Source organism: Diabrotica virgifera, chromosome 7 (assembly GCF_917563875.1).
Source record: "Diabrotica virgifera virgifera chromosome 7, PGI_DIABVI_V3a".
Lineage (NCBI taxonomy): Eukaryota > Metazoa > Arthropoda > Insecta > Coleoptera > Chrysomelidae > Diabrotica > Diabrotica virgifera.
Genome location: NC_065449.1, coordinates 212448194 through 212466649, shown reverse-complemented (window position 1 = coordinate 212466649; position 18456 = coordinate 212448194). Strand labels below are relative to the sequence as shown.

At 33.2% G+C, this 18456-nt stretch overlaps 2 protein-coding genes across 2 annotated transcripts in view; both read left to right on the top strand.

The window, feature by feature from the left end:
• LOC114340457 (exostosin-3) overlaps nt 1–1371 on the top strand; it is a 41123-nt gene extending 39752 nt beyond the window's left edge. Inside the window, exon 9 of the mRNA XM_028291205.1 lies at nt 1034–1371. Within this exon, the coding sequence (XP_028147006.1) occupies nt 1034–1138 (105 nt within the window). The 3' untranslated portion in view covers nt 1139–1371. The remainder of the gene's footprint in view (nt 1–1033) is intronic.
• Nucleotides 1–18456, top strand: part of LOC126887942 (uncharacterized) — a 500758-nt gene that overhangs the window by 403325 nt on the left and 78977 nt on the right. The gene's annotated exons all lie outside the window — the stretch shown is intronic.

The window sequence follows — 18456 nt, the reverse complement described above, 5'->3', positions numbered from 1 at the left end:
CATACACATAATATACCTATATATGTACAAAATTTATTTCTCCGACGCGAAGACAGTCGCGAAATCAATCCTTTTTCCCCATCCTAAAATAGGTTTTACATTTATTTTAAATTTAAATGCCTCTACACAATTTATATATACATACACATAATATATAGCATAAGCGATAACGGTCGCCAATTCAATGCTTTTTCCCCTATCCAAAAATCGCACAACGTCCCTAAAGAAGTTTTCACTTCAAAAATGAATTTGAGATAAACAAATTAAATAACTTTTAAACTATTTGACCAATTGCTTTAAAATTTAGAATATAATTTAAGCACGAGAAGTCTCAGAATTCCGTGTAATAAGAAGGTTCTAACTTAATTTTTACAGAAGTTATGAACATTTATAAAATCTCAAAATTTGTGACTTGTTTTGCAATTTTCTAAGCAACAAATAAGGATAGACATATTCAGCGAACGCCGTATTGAAGTTTTTTATATGATTTATGAGTTAATTATTCTCAAATTTATTTAAAATGCTTCACTTTTTAGTAATAGTCGAAAAAAGTGAAAATTTACCGTTTTTTGATCTTCATATGTATATTATCTTCAAAATCGGCTGCATGAAACATATAGGTTATTAATATAGATGTCCATACTACTCAAAAAATTTGGTTTCGGCCTGGAGGGGGATGTGTCACGAGAATAATCTTATTTCTCTGGACTATAAGATGAGAACTGCTTGTTTCATTTTTGTATTTTTCGTGTCTGATTTTTTTATGAATAGTTGTTCATCTATCCATTGACTCTGCACATTTTCTCATTGTCCTAGGCATAGGTTTGCATATATGTGATTTGTTGAACTCTCTGTTTCTGATGTATGTTTTATGCTCATTTAACCTGACACTTTGTTGTTATTTGAGTAACCGTTATCGCTGAGCCCTTAACGAATAAAGTATTTTTATTTTTTAATGTAACAATAGAAAATGTTTCGAAATTTAATACGCTCTTTTTTATCAGTTCCGTTTAAAATTTGATTTATGTTTCAGGTATTCGGTTATACGCCATTACTAAATACACAATACAGAGCCGATTCTATCCTGTTTAAAACTAGGATACCTCATGACAAGCAAAAATGTTTCAAATTTATTTAGATAAGCATCAAAACCAAAAATTCAAAGCTAGACTAAGTATTAGGTATTTTTTATCTACATCTTAGTACAATTTGTATATTATTCAACATTTTTGTAAAGTGAATTTTTAATTTATTTTGTAAATTGTAACAGTGTAATTTATTGTGATATATTATGACTTTTTTACTGTTTTAAATGTGCCATTTTTTCAATAGGCGATTAACGATTAACATGTAAATAAATTGTTGAAAATATTTTGGGTGGTTATTGAAGTTAACCCCAACCCCAATTTTCATTGGCGAAGACCGATAACTCATCTCCTTCAGTTACTTGGGCTCGCAGTCCAATGTATACATACAGCTACAAAAAAAGTTTATAGTTAACATGTTCCCTGCCACGTTGGTCCCATGGGACCAACACTTTTTTGAAGTTATACTTCTTTAGATGCGATCGTGCATATTGCAAAAATATCGTAAAATATTGCAAAACCTCTAAATTTTAAAGAACCGCTTGGATTGACATGAAATTTGGCATACACATAGCTAACAAGTCAAAGAAAAAAAGTGATGTGCCGATATGTGCTTTTGCCCTGGGGGTGGTTTTCACCCCCTTTTGGTGGTGAAAAAATATTCGTCCAAAGAAAGTCAGGAAATGGATAAACTGGCTAATTTTAAGTAACTTTTGTTCTATAGAGTTTTTTCACTAAGTCAATACTTTTCGAGTTATTTGGCAGTGAATATGTTCATTTTTTCAACAAAATAACCACGCTTTTAGACGGTTTTTCGCAAATAACTCAAATAGTAAGTGTTTTGTCGAAAAAACATTCTTAGCAAAAATATAGCCTATCAAAAATTTAAAAAAATGGTGTATACATGACGTCTCTACACCTATTAGAAGCAGAGTTATAGCTAAGGAAAAATAGGTTCATATTCGTCAAATTCCAAATGGAATACTTTAACGTGAAATAACCAAAAATGAAGCACATTTCGGGGAAAACTCATTACAACTTATTTAAAGTGTTTAAAAAAAGCTTCATTTTTGTTTTATAAAAAAAAATTCTAGCATCAAAATTAAACAAGTTACGCTCAAAATAAAGTTAGTCCCTTTTGGTTTTGGTAAAAAAATCGAGAAAATCACCCCCTAATTAGTATCTTAAATTAACTTAATCGTTACGACTTCACAAGTTTCTTGACTCGTGTATATATTGTTTATATGATCTGTAAGTTTCATCGGTTCAAAGTCCTTATTATTGAAAGGGCTGTAGTTAAAAGGGGTTGAACGAGTCACTGATCACGAATGTATGCAAATTTAGAAACACCAAATCTTAATCAATTTTTGTCTAACAGAAAAACAAAAAAATACATGATATTCAGAAAAGCAAATCTGACTTTTTTGTTTTTCGAGATTTTTGGTATCTTTAACAATTTTAAGTTATTTTGAAAAAAAGCATATTTTTCAAAAATAAGCACTTTGAATCGATGAAACTTACAGATCATATAAATACAACATAAGTAAAATAATTTGTGGAGCGGTAACGATTAATTTAATTTAAGTTGCTAATTAGGGGTTGGTCTTACTGATTTTTTTTGCAAAAACCAACTTTATTTTCAGCGTAACTTGCTTAAATTTAATGCTAGAAACTTTTTGTAAAAACAGAAATAAAGCTTTTTTAAACACTTTAAAAAAGTTAAAATGGGTTTTCTCCAAAAAGTGCTTAATTTTTTGGATATTTCACGTCGAAATATTCTATTTGAAATTTGCTGAATATGAATCTATTTTTCATTGGCTATAACTCTGGTTCTACGAGATCCAGAGACCTAACGTGTACATCATTTTTTTTTCTTTTTTATTAGCTATATTTTTGCTAAGAACGTTTTTTTCGACAAAATACTTACTTTTTGAGTTATTTGCTAAAAACCGTCTAAAAATGTGGTTATTTTGTTGAAAAATGAACATATTCACTCGCAAATAACTCGAAAAGTGTTGACTTGGCGAAAAAGCTGTATAGAACAAAAGTTACTTAAAATTAGTCAGTTTACCCACTTCCGGACTTATTTTGGACATATATTTTTTCACCCCCAACAGGGGGTGAAAGTCACCCCAGGGCAAAAGCACACATCGGCACAATATCACTTTCATGACAATCGGCACAATATCACTTCTTTGACATGTAAGCTATGCGTATGCCAAATTCCATGTCAATCCAAGCGGTTCTTTAAAATTTAGAGCAAAAACCGTGAAAGAATGGACTAGTATGGACTTCGTTGCTAAATCTTGCAAGTTATGTATGTATCAGTCCAAAAAAGGTGTGGAAAGAATATATTAGTGTTTAGTAAATATATTTATTATAATTTTTGTGTCTTTGGATTTGTCTTCCTCGGGAGTAAGATAATACGTATTATTAAAACATTTTTATATTTTAAAAATCCACGAGGAAAATAAAAAGTTGCAAGGCTCTATATACAAAAAAACTATGTATATGGTGGCCCGTTGAGGCACATATATGAAAATATGGCTGGCAGGGAATGTGTTAATATTACAAAATTAGCGAGATCACTGGGACAAAGTAAACTCTCGACTCAGACTGCAGGGTTACACCTGGTATACGGACGGGTCTAAAACTGAAGACGGTTCAGGCGCAGGAATATTCTATAGTGGTGGAAATTTCAACATTTCTATTCAACTGGGAGAATATACCTCCGTATTTCAGGCAGATATTTTTGCAATCTTGCAGTGTGCAAGAGAAAACAACCTGGGTGCATTTGAACTGCAGCGGGTTAACATATGCACAGATAGCCAAGCAGCCATTGGGGCTCTTATAAGCACTAAGGTGAACACTAGGCTGGTGTGGGAATGTCGACAAGAACTTGACAGACTGGCACAACATAACAGCGTTATACTGGTATGGGTTCCAGGTCATCGGGACATATACGTCAATGAAAGAGCTGATGCAGTTGCCAAGAGAGCATTAGCTACAAAATACCTGGGTCCAGAGCCGACCGTGGGAGTGCCAAAAAGCACCGTCCGCGAACGAAAAAAAGCCTGGATCCGAAGCCAACACAACTCACACTGGTAGAGTACCCGGATAAACACATGGCAAGATGTATATCGGACGGACATGTGCTAGTAGGGTTGAGTTACTGCTGAAAACAAGCAGGAATCAGCTCAGAGTCATAACAGGTTCCTCACTGGAAATGCGCCAGTTAATGGTCATCTGCATACAATGGGGCTGTTTCATGGAGACTTGAGCTGCAGATTCTGTAACAGAGAATCTGAAACAGTCAACCATATTTTGCATGACTGTGAGGCATTGGATCGGAGGCGGCAAACACTTTTCGGAGACATCGAAGTGACTCCAAATATATATGGCACCCACCCACTAGACCTGTACAAGCTGGTACAGGGTTCCAGATTTCTGGAATGGGTTTCATAAACGAATGGAAGATGTACAATAAGCCAAGTGGCTGCAGTACAACCGCTTCACAACAGACAGTTCCCAGGAAAAAAATGAGATTTTTAAATGCACACCAAGAGAACAACGTGGCCTAGAATATGTATATGAGGTATGGTTTCTTAAATATACATTAATTTTGACGAAATAACCAAGTTGCAAGGCACTATATACAAAAAACTACGTATTGATAATTATTGAGGCATATTATGAAAATATGGCTGGCAGGGAATGTGTTAATATTACAAAATTAGCGAGAGATCACAATCATATTTTCAAATTAGAGACAGAGATCAAAATCATATTTTCAATGCAAACTTGAAATTGATTGGAGTTAGTATAAAAGAAAATACCTACCTAGAGATTACACTGTCCAGCTACGAAGACGTTGAAAAAGAAGTAAAAGATTAAGTATACCGAGCAAATAGATTAGAAGGATGCTAAAAACATAACGGCGTAACATTCATTGCAAGATGAAAAAAATAATCTAAGCCAAGGACCATCCAGTGCAACTATAAGACCAATAATAACGTACCCACCAGATACAAGACCCAGCAACCAAAACACAATAAATTATGGAAAATGCAGAAATGAAAATACAGAAAAATTGCAGGAACACTCTGAGAGACTGATTAACCCAATGTATCTCAGAAGATAAATGACTTTATAATTAATGCTTTATATATTGCGGGCTTTTTCAATAGTTCAAACCTTGTCTGTCACATTCAGATGTCCTTTCTCTATACAGTTGTCAAGCTCTGTTTGATTTAAAAGGTGTAAAAGTATTAGGTTTTGTTGAGTTATTTTCTTGTTCTGTAAGTACGCGCCATTTTTAAGTCATCAACACAAGAGGTAAGTTCAGTTTACTGTTACTATTCTATGTTCTTTATGAAAACTAATTTAAGTCGCTTATGATTTTGTTATGTAAGTTTGATTATTCGCAAGTTTTAGGCACTAATACTGTATGGTTCATTTGCAATATACTTTTAAAAAATGTATCTTACAGTTCACATTGGGCAGCATGATCTTATTTGTGACATTGTCAATTCGTATATTTGGTTTCACGCAAAGAGTAGAATATTATTTTTTTATAATTCGCATATTGTAACTTACCTATATTATTTTGGCTGTTGGCAACCCCCACATCATGGGGGTGGTTGCCACCCAATATCGGGGGTGGAAATTTTTTATTTTATTTTGACCGCAAGGAGTTTGTAAAAACATTCATTCTAAGCAAAAAACGTTCTATACATTTTTTTGATAAAATTAATAGTTTTCGATTTATTCGCTATCGAAAGTGTTAGTTTTATATCGAAAAAATCAATGTTTTTAATCAGTTTTTTGCTAATAACTCAAAAAGTTTTCGTTTTATCAAAACAACTTTGCTTAACAAAAATGTACCTTTTGAAAAAATAAACAAAACAGTTTTTTATTTTCTTTAAGACCAATAGTAATCGAGCTATACTTTATTATATGTTAGCTCTTCTTCGTCAAATACTAAATATTGTAGTTTCAAACTGAAAAGACGGGAAAACTGTGCATTTTTCGAGGATAACTTGTTCAAACTAATTTAAAGTATTTAAAAATATCTATCTACAGAAATGACAACTTCAACCTACATAAAAAAGTCAAAGAACTAGCCGGAGTAGGAAATAGAAGAAACTCAAATATATTGCTCGACAAAAATGGAAATATTATAATGGAGACAAAACAAAAACTACGACGATGGAAAGAGTATATCGAGGAACTATTTCATGACCAGAGAGAAGCTAGTACATCCGTAGATAGCCAAACGGGAGATGTAGGCCCAGAGATAACCAAAGCAGAGGTTAGTCAGGCAATAAACTCTATGAAAACCAATAAATCTGCTGGTCCAGATGAATTGCCTAGCGAGTTGATAAAGTTGGTCAACGAGAAAAACCTGGACATAATAGTAGAACTGTTCAACGCTATCTATACTACAGGAATCATCCCTAGAGAAATGTTGACATCAGCCTTTGTGTGTTTGCCAAAGAAGGTGAATGCAAAAGCATGCAGTGACTACCGAACCATAAGCTTAATGTCACATACCTTGAAAATTCTATTGAAAATTATCCACGCCAGAATACACTCTAAACTGGAGCTGGATATTAGTGACACTCAATATGGGTTCCGCAATGGCATGGGTACCAGAGAGGCATTATTCTCCTTCAACGTGCTGACACAGAGATGTTTGGATGTTAACCATCCTCTTTACGTCTGTTTTATAGACTACAATAAGGCGTTTGATAAAGTAAAACATGATCGACTCATGGAAATCCTAAAAAATAAAAATCTAGATGAAAGAGATTTAAGACTAATAACACACCTCTATTACAATCAGCGAGCAATAGTAAGAATTGAAAAAGAAACATCTGAAGAAATGGAAATAAAGAGAGGAGTCAGGCAAGGCTGCATACTATCACCTCTATTATTTAACGCTTATTCTGAAGAGGTAATGCGAGAAACTCTGGAAGATGAAACAGTCGGCATAAGAGTAAATGGAGTCTTAGTTAACAACATCAGATATGCAGATGATACAGTAATAATAGCCGATAGTTTACAAGACCTGCAAAGACTCATGAGTAAAATAGTAAGATGTAGTAGCGAGTACGGACTCTCTCTCAATATCAGAAAGACGAAGTTTATGAAAATTAGTAAAAACAACCATAATACTAACGAAATCTTGATAGTAGAGGGCCAGCAGATCGAAAGAGTCAAAAAGTACACTTACCTAGGAACACTTATAACAGAAAATAATGACTACACTGCAGAAATCAAAGTCAGAACCGAAAAAGCACGTTGTAGTTTTATGAAAATGAAAAATGTTACGTCTACAGTGTTCTATACTATGGAGTGGAATCATGGACGTTAAATGTAGAGACAATGAGACGACTTAACGCCTTTGAAATGTGGACCTATAGAAAAATTATGAGGGTTTCCTGGGTAGATAGAGTTACAAACAATGAAGTACTGAGAAGAATAGGTAAAGAAAAAGAAGTTGAACTTACAATTAAAGAAAAGAAGCTACAGTATCTCGGACATGTGATGCGGGGCGAGAAGTATGGCATCCTACGACTCATAATGCAGGGAAAGATAGATGGCAGAAGAAGCATCGGAAGAAGACGAATTTCATGGTTGAAGAACCTGAGAGAGTGGTTTGGATGCAGCTCGAAACAACTATTTAGAGCTACTGCCTCAAAAATTAAAATAGCTATGATGATTGCCAACCTCCGTAGCGGAGATGGCACCTGAAGAAGAAGAAGATCTACAGAAATAAAAAAGTGTTAGCTCAAAAATTAAGTGACTTATTACGAAAAGAATGTCAGTCCCTATTTTTTTCATCGAAAAAGTGATCTGAAACTTCTCACTAATTACCACCCTGATTAAAAGTATAGTCATTGACCTTATTTGGATTTCTATATTTATGTAGTTTTAATAGGTTCTAGAGGTTTGACCGGCTTAGAATGATTATAGTTTTTAAAAAAATGGAGTTAAAAGCAAATAACGAATTTTTGTAGTTTGGTAAAAAATGCCTTTTTCTTCAGAATAGAAAGATTAGCATCAGAGATACGAAAAAATATGTAAATCTAAAATTGATGCTTATTTAATTCCCAAGAACGGGGTTAGCAAAAATTTTTTCTATGGCAAAAACTGAGTGAGCTATTGACAATTAAAACTTGTAATAGCATGTAAAAACCACCTATACCAACCCTTTTACAGTCACCTCTCTTTGCGACTGAGGATTTTAAAAGGATTTAATATTAATAGCCTTATAGATCTTGTAGAAACCTACAAAATTCTTTTTTACCAAACTTTCTAGGATAAAAAATAAAAAAGTTATGGTTAAAAAATCAATATATTTTTTTGAAAAAAAAAAGAGAAATCCAATTGGAAGCTTAATAATGTAAGTTAGCGGTGTTGTTAGTCATTGGCGTTATGCATACTATTAGTAATAGATTCAGAAGTTTGACTGGCTTAGAATGATTAGTTTTTAAAAAACTGGAGTTAAAAACGAATAACGAATTTTTGTAGTTTGGTAAAAAATGCCATTTTCTTCAGAATAGAAAGATTACCATCAGAGATACGAAAAAATGTTTAAATATGAAATTGTAGGTTATTTAATTACCAAGAACTTTGTTTGAGAAAAAATTTTCTACGGCAAAATTGAGTGATGAATCATAAATGAGTATATGTAATATCGAAAAACTTTGTCGATATAAAACTAACACTTTCTTCAATTAACACTAGAACATTTTTTGCTTAAAATGAATGTTTTTATCAACTTTTGCGGTCAAAATATAATAAAAAATTTCCACCCCCATGATGGGGTGGCAACCACTCCCATGGTAAAAGCGCCTTTCGGCATCATATAGATTTTGATCCTTGGACTATCCACTACTTATTCTCAAATTTTCAAGCAAATCGATCCATTCTGTAAATATTGCGAGGTAAAAAGCTTCGGTCCCTGGACTAAATGGGTAATGAAACAAACGGACGGAACTCACAACGACGAACTCAGCAAAGAAAAGTGGACATGGGGGGCCCGAAAAATAAAATATATCGTTAGAAAAACTCGAAATCGTCAGATGAAGATAAGGTAAGTTAAGTACATGCAGCACAGTGTATATTTCAAAAACCTGAGGGTTTGGTAAGGAAATGGGCGAGTCACAAAATTTCGCAAGAAAAAAGCGAATATTTCGTGAAATAAACGTCAAATCGAAAAACTAAAAAATGTGTTCAATATTTTTCAAAAATCCATCGAATGATACTAAACACGACCCCCCACGGAAAGTGGTGGGGGGTAAATTTAAAATTTTAAATAGAAACCCGCGATATTTTGCGAAATGGATATCAGATCGAAAAACTGCAAAATAAACGTATTTAATATTTTTGAAAAATCTATCGAATGATACCAAACACGACCCCCACGGAGTTGGCGTGGTGGGTTACTTTAAAATCTTAAATAGGAGCCCCCATTTTTTATTGCAGATTTGGATTCCTTACTTCAAAATAAGAAACTGTTATATATTAGAAACATTTTTCGAATTATGGACAGATGGCGCTATAATCGAAAAAACGATTGTTGGAAGTGGAAAATTAAATTAAAAATGGAAAGTCCCCACTTAAATGGAAAACTGTACTTAACTTTTTTTGGTGTTAGGACCTAATTTAATAAGAAACTTATTAGAAACATTTTTCGAATTATGGACAGATGGCGCTATAATCGAAAAAACGATTGTTGGAAATGGAAAATTAAATTAAAAAATGGAAAGTCCCACTTAAATGGAAAACTGTACTTAACTTTTTTTGGTGTTAGGACCTAATTTTCATAATAGGTCCCCATAACGCTCGAGTAACTGGAAATTTAGCATACTTTCCTTCCCTACTATAAAAACAAATTCTTATCTACTATATTATTCCGGAAACGATAAGATGAAAGAGGAGTGGGGTTTATAGTAACCAAAAGATTACAAAAGCCATTATCGCATTTACACCAATATCGGACAGAATTTGCACCGTAAGACTCAAAAGATGATGGTAGGGGAGCCCAAGCGGGGATTTTTGCAGTTACTCGAGCGCGTCAGATTATAGTATGGGGAGAAACTTTGTACCCTGTAAATGTAACTCTACCATATATTGGCCCTTAATACAGGGGGGTCCGAAAAAAAAATCTATCCTTAGAAAAACTCAAAATTCTCAGATTAAGATAAGGTAAGTTAAGTACATGCAAAACAGTGTATATTTCAAAAATCTGACGATTTGAACGGGGCGTAAGGAAATGGGTGAGTCACAAAAAGTTTCACAAAAATAAGCGAATATTTCGTGAAATGAAAGTCAGATCCAAAAACTAAAAATACGTGTTCAATATTTTTCAAAAATATATCAAATGATATCAAACACGACCCCCCACGGAGAGGGGTGGGGGTAAATTTTAAAGACGAACCCCGCAATATTTCGCGAAATGAACATCAGATCGAAAAACTGAAAAATAAATGTATTCAATATTTTTGAAAAATCTATCGAATGACACCAAAGACTGTGGGGTTACTTTAAAATCTTAAATAGGAGTCTTTTCTAGGAAAGAATTTAAATATATTTGAGAAACATAGTTTGCATACTGAAACCAGTCAAATAATACAAATTATTATGTAGTTATCAGTACCAACTAAGGAAGCCAATCAAATTGACCATATCATCTCAAAAAGATGGGCAACATACATAACTAATGTCAGAATGTATTGCGGGGCGAACTCCAACAGATCACTTATCTTATGGGGACAAAATTACGACAGAAAATCGCTATAGTGGCAAACGGGACAAATAGTCGAATTAAAATAAGCAATGCTAAACGATTCAAAAGCCCAACAAAGAGACAAGAATATCAAAATGCTCTGCAAATAAAACTAAAGGGAACCAGAAATTAAGATACTGCAGAGGAGGAATGGAGCCAATTAAAAACAATAACGGGATCTGCAGAGGAACCTGTCAGAAGAACCAAAAAGCAAAGGCAAAAAAAGCAAGCTACGCTTAACTAACTTCAAAGAAACACTAGAAATCTGTCAATGAAAAGAGAATACAAGCGACCAGAATATAAAGAAGAGAGGCTTTGAAAAAACAAGTACAATAAATCTTAGAGCAAACCAACGGCGGATCCAGCAATCTTGCAAGGTGGGGGCAATGAAATAAAAATTTTCTCGTAATTGACGTACGCAGGATTCTTTTTCGGATGGGCTGTTATTTTCTTATTCTTCATGCACCATGTCCTTTCAGAACGTTGGTTAGCATCATAGGTATCTTAATAATTTTATTTATTGCCCCCCTAAATCAACGATGAAGTTCTTCATCCTGGACTGCGTTTGCCTGCTATTTTCACTTGAATAATATTTTGTAGCAACCTGTATTTGGGACCTCTCATTAAATGTCAGAAATAATCCAGCTATCTCTTCTTGATGCTTTTTATAATCACAGTAGTATTGTGCTATTATATTATATATGCTATTATGCCGAGACATTCTAGTATTGTGTAGTTTCGAATCTTCTCCATCCAATAAACTCTTAAAATTCTTCTCTTGCACCACATTTCTAGAGCCTCAAGGCGATTTAGTTCGATTTTATTCACAGTCCAAGACTCGACACCATACAGTAAGACCAAGAACACGTAGTAGCGAAGTATTCGGATCTTTAATGCCAATTTTAGGTCTCCATTACATAATACTTTGGACATCCTTCTAAAAGCAGCTCTTATTCGGGGGGTTTTATTAAATGATCAAATTACCATAACATAGCACCGGCAATTACTATTTTTATCTGGTCTCTGGCAATGAATTGAATAGATTTATTGTGGGACTTTTTCATTTATTATGTTCCAAAGACTTTTAATAATTCTGCCATACTTATGTTTCAGTTATCAACATGACACAAAATTCACTATCTATGTTCAATCGTAATATTTCTTGTCAGTAGACACCAGGCGAGGTCTCAAGGAGGGAGCAATCGACTCCATTAATCCCCCCTTGGATCCGCGCCTGGACCAAACAGACATGAAAGCAGAAATAAATTATATAAAAGAATTAAAGAAAGCACACAGTCATTTAAACCAAAGTTGACGATATGCAAAGACAGACGGAGAACTACTAATAGAGAAACGAAAACATTATGAGATGGAATGAATACTTTGAAGAAAACCTAAATGCAGACAACGAAAATAATCAAAACGAGAAAATATATATTATACCGCGGAGCAGCACATTGAAAATCTGAGTTATGAAGAAGTGGTTCAAATAATAAAGAGACTAAAAAACAAAGCGCCAGGAATGGACGGAATTCCCGCAAAATTATTAAAATATGAAGGACGTGAACTCTGAGGAAGAATTGATTATCTAATAACATTAATATGGACCAAGGAGCAAATGGCGGAGGATAAGAGGGAATGCCAGAATTATAGGCCAATTATTACCTATATTGTTAAATGTAGTCTACAAAATTTTTTCTGGTATTATCTACAATAGATTGTTAGAAAATTCCGAAAATATAATTAGCAATTATCAAAATGGATTCAGATTGTTAGATTATAGTTATCGTTTAATTTGGGGACCACAGTATTGCGCTTCAAAGTTACTTTCGCCAAGAAACGTCCCTGACAAGTTGCTGAAGGAGAGGGTGTTTAGTTGGTAGCCGTTTCGACTAACCTCAGCAACATTCCATTCAAAGATTATAGTTATCAGATTGTTAGAATACTCAAAAACATAATTACCTATTCAAATCATTTAAAAAATATAATATATTGCATTGACCCTATCTCGAAACATGACTATATTAATATGGGAATTAGTGGTGGTTTTGTTAGAATCGGAAACATGCACTTTGAAAAGTTCTTTCGTGGTCTAATTACCATTCTGAGTGTATGCACTGGGCTCCCTTTGATGTAATAGAATACTTATTGGCCTTCCCTTACAGTTAGTGATGTAAGAAGAGAATATTCTATATTGGTTTTGCCAAATCACCTAGTATATTTTTTGCATCCCAAACATTATTATTCTTGAAGCTCAAACACCTACTTGCCGCTCCGCTCATGAAATGCTTTTTCACTTTCACGCGATTTTAGATCAAATTCCCGAAAATCTGAGTAGCCGAGGCTGGGGAATCCCATGAACCACTAGCTAGCTACGGTGTTTACAGTGCCAGTATTTATTGTTTTGGTGCTATATTAACGTGCAAATCTTTAGAATGGATCGAAGTAAAGCATAATTTACTAAAAAACCTTAAACGCTCACTATACCACTCACGAAGTTGATCGAAGTTCAGCGAGTACGAGAGTGTAGACAGGTTGTTCATGCGACTTTGCTGGGTCTCGGCCTACTTGCATTCTGTGGCGGTTTTTGAGACCAAGTCAAAGGAACCGAAGTCCTTATCGCCCGGCGTGAATGTGTTCCTCGTGAAGTAGAATGAGTGTGTAGTGACAGGTACTTCGGACTTCGGTAAAATTTCATGAAGTAACTTCGCGAGTGTGTAGCGCTCGCTTTAAAAGGAATATGTGGAATTACTGTAAAATTAAAAGTGTACAAAGTAAAACAAGTACTTTTGCAAATTTTGTGGGTCAATACTTGAAAAATGCAACAAGAATGACAAAACATTTAGTAAAATGTGTTAAATGTCCAGTGGGAGCGAGAGAATTGAAAAGAATCAACAGAAACATTCATCAACTGCTTTTCAGCCAACACAGTTATTAGGTTCGTCCAATGACGGAGAGCATGCCTTCAACCAGCGCATCGACTGAAGGAAGTTTCAGCACTTACGGTTTTATCCACTCCTCTAAAAGAAACCGGCTTACTGGTGAACGGGCTGATAAGGTAACTTTTATTGCTTACAATTTAAAATTGTTAGATGTAGACCAATCCATGACTGAGCTGGCGACTAGTGAAAAACAAAATCCCACAACTTCTCATCAGTACATTGAAATGCAGAATGTAGATGACCCGGATGAGCTAATGATAGAAATATATTCTGAATCTGAGGCCTCATCTTTTTCAGATTAGTTCACCACATCCAGTATTTGCAGCTAAGAAAATTTCATTTTTTTTATCAAATAAATGTTGTTTTCTGTTGTTTTGTATTTTCTTATATATAAAGAACACTATTGTTTCGTCGTTGGATGTGGTCATATTGTAGAATGCTCAGAATATCTTGGGTTCAACGCATTTCAAACAGAGAAGTCTTAAACAGAGTAGGTCAAGGCGAAGGTGACTTAATGAAGATGATAAAAAAGAGAAAACTTGAATATCTGGGGCATATAATGAGAGGTAGCAGATACAGGATGCTGCAGTTAATACTCAATGGAAAGATCGACGGAAAAAGAGGAATTGGTCGAAAGAAATATTCATGGCTCCGAAACCTTCGTCAATGGACTGGCTTATCAGCAGATCAATTGTTACATGCCGCACAAGATCGAGAACGATATCGGCAAATTGTTATGGAAGCTACCCACGCCTAAAAATTTGGGCACGGTACTTAAAGAAGAAGCTGTTTCGTCTCATAATTTTGTATATAATTTAATGATTTTTAATACCCTATTTCATCTTTAACAATATTCATAAATGCGTCATAAGGTTCATTCTCAGAAAATTCTCCATATCGAGAATATTCTCCGATTTTTCATTCTTGAGAATTTTCCAACACTAGTTACAGTTCTTATGGATATTTCGCATCCAAAACTATACAGGGTGTAACGAAAATACAGGTCATAAATTAAATCACATATTCTGAGACCAAAAATAGTTCGAATGAACCTAATTTACCTTAGTACAAATATGCACATAAAAAAAGTTACAGCCCTTTGAAGTTACAAAATGAAAATCGATTTTTTCGAATATATCGAAAACTATTAGAGATTTTTTATTGAAAATGGACATGTGGCATTCTTATGGCAGGAACATTTTAAAAAATAATTATAATGAAATTGGTGCACCCCATAAAAATTTGATGGGGGTTTTGTTCCCTTAAACCCCCCCAAACTTTTGTGTACGTTCCAATTAAATTATTATTGTGGTACCATTAGTTAAATTTAATATTTCTAAAACTTTTTTGCCTCTTAGTATTTTTTCGATAAGGCAGTTTTTATCGAGTTGCGGCTTCTTTTTTAATATGTTTACATAAAAATTTTATGGGGGTTTTGTTCCTTAAAACCCCCCAAATGTTTGTGTATGTTCCAATTAAACTTTTACTGCGGTACCATTAGTTAAACACAGTGATTTTAAAACTTTTTTGCCTCTTTGTATTTTTTCGAGAAGGCATTTTTTATCGAGATATTACTTCTTTTTTAATATGGTTCAAAATAGACCTAAAAATGTAACTCATAAATAAATTTTCATATTATTACGAAGTCTCCATAATCGTACTTAGCCATATACAAATATGTGGTGGATTTGACAAATATTCAAAATATCTCGATAAAAACTGACTTTTCGAAAAAGTACTAAGAGGCAAAAAAGTTTTCAAAATATTGTGTTTAACTAATAGTACTACAATAATAGTTAAATTGGAACGTACACAAAAGTTTGGGGGGGTTTAAAGGAACAAAACCCCCATAAAATTTTTATGGGCTGTCCAAATTTCACTATAATTTTTTTCTTAAGATACTACTACCATAAGAATGCCACATGTCTATTTTCAATAAAAGATCTCTAATAGTTTTTGATATATTGGAAAAAATCGATTTTCATTTTGTAACTTCAAAGGGCTATAACTTTTTTTATGTGCATATTTGTACTAAGGTAAGTTAGGTTCAATCGAACTATTTTTGGTCCCAGAATATGTGATTAAATTTATGACCTGTATTTTTGTTACACCCTGTATTATCAACCACAAAAAATCATAAAATAAGCTGTTGTTCTGAAGCTATTTCCTTGTGGCATTTTTATAATTACGTATTTTTTATGGGAAATAAGCCACAATTTTACTAAAAAATGAATTTATTAACGTTTCGAAGCCCAAATCGGGTTTCGTTGTCAAAATACAAAATACTATTAAAATAAAATAAACATGTTGTTGCTAAGTAAAAAAAAAAAATTCTTCTAATAATTTATTTAATCTGACTCATTTATATTGGCAATTCAGACGTATATTATACATTTTAAAGTAGAAGACTTTAAAATGATATCGCCAATATTTATGAGTTGCGTTCCTGGGACGACTTTACTAAAAGATAGTTCATTCGATTACATGAAATCAATCCCAACTCAAGAATATCCGTCGCAAAAAAATCATAGCATGTGATCTGTCTTTAAAAAGACAACCAAATGCAACGATGACAGTAAAATTCTCGCGTTAGAGATTCCATAGTAAATCACGAGGGAAAACCAGGAAAAAACCTCGTGATACTATCCCGACATCGTAAGTATTTGGTCTTCAAAAATCTACCTTCAAAAAACTAATACCAAATTCTGACTTTAATATGTTTAAATTATTAATAATATTAATATTACATAGATATACAATAAGTAATACTAAAATATAAAATTTGTACTAACTCGATATGTTATTGACTTACTAATCGTGGTATTTTCTTTCTATTGACTTCCTCTTTCAGCATGGGTAACCACATCCTACTGCATTCTACCGAGGAATTTGCGACACAATTGGTTTCATTTAGCATAATTAGAGCCGCTTCTTTGATTTTTCTCTTTTTGCTATCTGATTCTTTCAGGACTATACTTGAATCTCTCCACTGAACTCTATGTTCATTATCCCATGCGTGTTGACATATCTGAGATCTATCAAATTCTCTGTTTTTAATATAAGACTGATGTTCACTTATTCTAACGTTTAATGGTCTTGATGTTTCACCTAAATAAAATTGTTCGCATTCACAAGGTATTCTATAAATGCAATTCTTTGTTCTTTCTTGTTCATTGTTAGGTTTAGTTTTAGATAGAATAGATCTCAATGTGTTTGTTGTTTTGAATGTTGTTGAAATGTTGAATTTATTTCCTATCGTTTTAAGTTTCTCGGATAGTCCTTTTATATATGGTATTGTTATTTTCCTCGTATTATTTCTTGTGAATGTTGTAGGATCCCGTTCTAAGTTGTTCTGTTCCATTCGATCTAATCTTGTCAATTCCTTATTTATAAACGATAAAGGATAATCATTTTTTAATAAAACAGATGTTAACAATTGTTTTTCTTCTAAAAATGAATTTTCGTTAGAACAAGTAATTTTGGCTCTATCATATAAGGATTTAATGATTCCCTTTTTAACGTTGATGTTGTGATTTGATTTGTAATTGAGATATCTGTTGGTGTGTGTTGGTTTTCTATACACTTGAGTCTCATATCCAGTATCCTTCTTTGAGACTAAAACATCGAGGAAAGGCAAAGTGTTATTGTATTCCTTTTCCATTGTAAATTTTATTGTCTCTTCTTGATCGTTTATAATATTCAGGAATGTATCCAACAATTCTGATCTATGAGGCCATATTGAAAACACATCATCTACATATCTCCACCATACTGTGGGATTTAAATTTTGTTTAGAAATGATATTAGTTTCGAAATCCTCCATAAATATATTAGCCAATAATGGAGGATTTCGAAACTAATATCATTTCTAAACAAAATTTAAATCCCACAGTATGGTGGAGATATGTAGATGATGTGTTTTCAATATGGCCTCATAGATCAGAATTGTTGGATACATTCCTGAAGATTATAAACGATCAAGAAGAGACAATAAAATTTACAATGGAAAAGGAATACAATAACACTTTGCCTTTCCTCGATGTTTTAGTCTCAAAGAAGGATACTGGATATGAGACTCAAGTGTATAGAAAACCAACACACACCAACAGATATCTCAATTACAAATCAAATCACAACATCAACGTTAAAAAGGGAATCATTAAATCCTTATATGATAGAGCCAAAATTACTTGTTCTAACGAAAATTCATTTTTAGAAGAAAAACAATTGTTAACATCTGTTTTATTAAAAAATGATTATCCTTTATCGTTTATAAATAAGGAATTGACAAGATTAGATCGAATGGAACAGAACAACTTAGAACGGGATCCTACAACATTCACAAGAAATAATACGAGGAAAATAACAATACCATATATAAAAGGACTATCCGAGAAACTTAAAACGATAGGAAATAAATTCAACATTTCAACAACATTCAAAACAACAAACACATTGAGATCTATTCTATCTAAAACTAAACCTAACAATGAACAAGAAAGAACAAAGAATTGCATTTATAGAATACCTTGTGAATGCGAACAATTTTATTTAGGTGAAACATCAAGACCATTAAACGTTAGAATAAGTGAACATCAGTCTTATATTAAAAACAGAGAATTTGATAGATCTC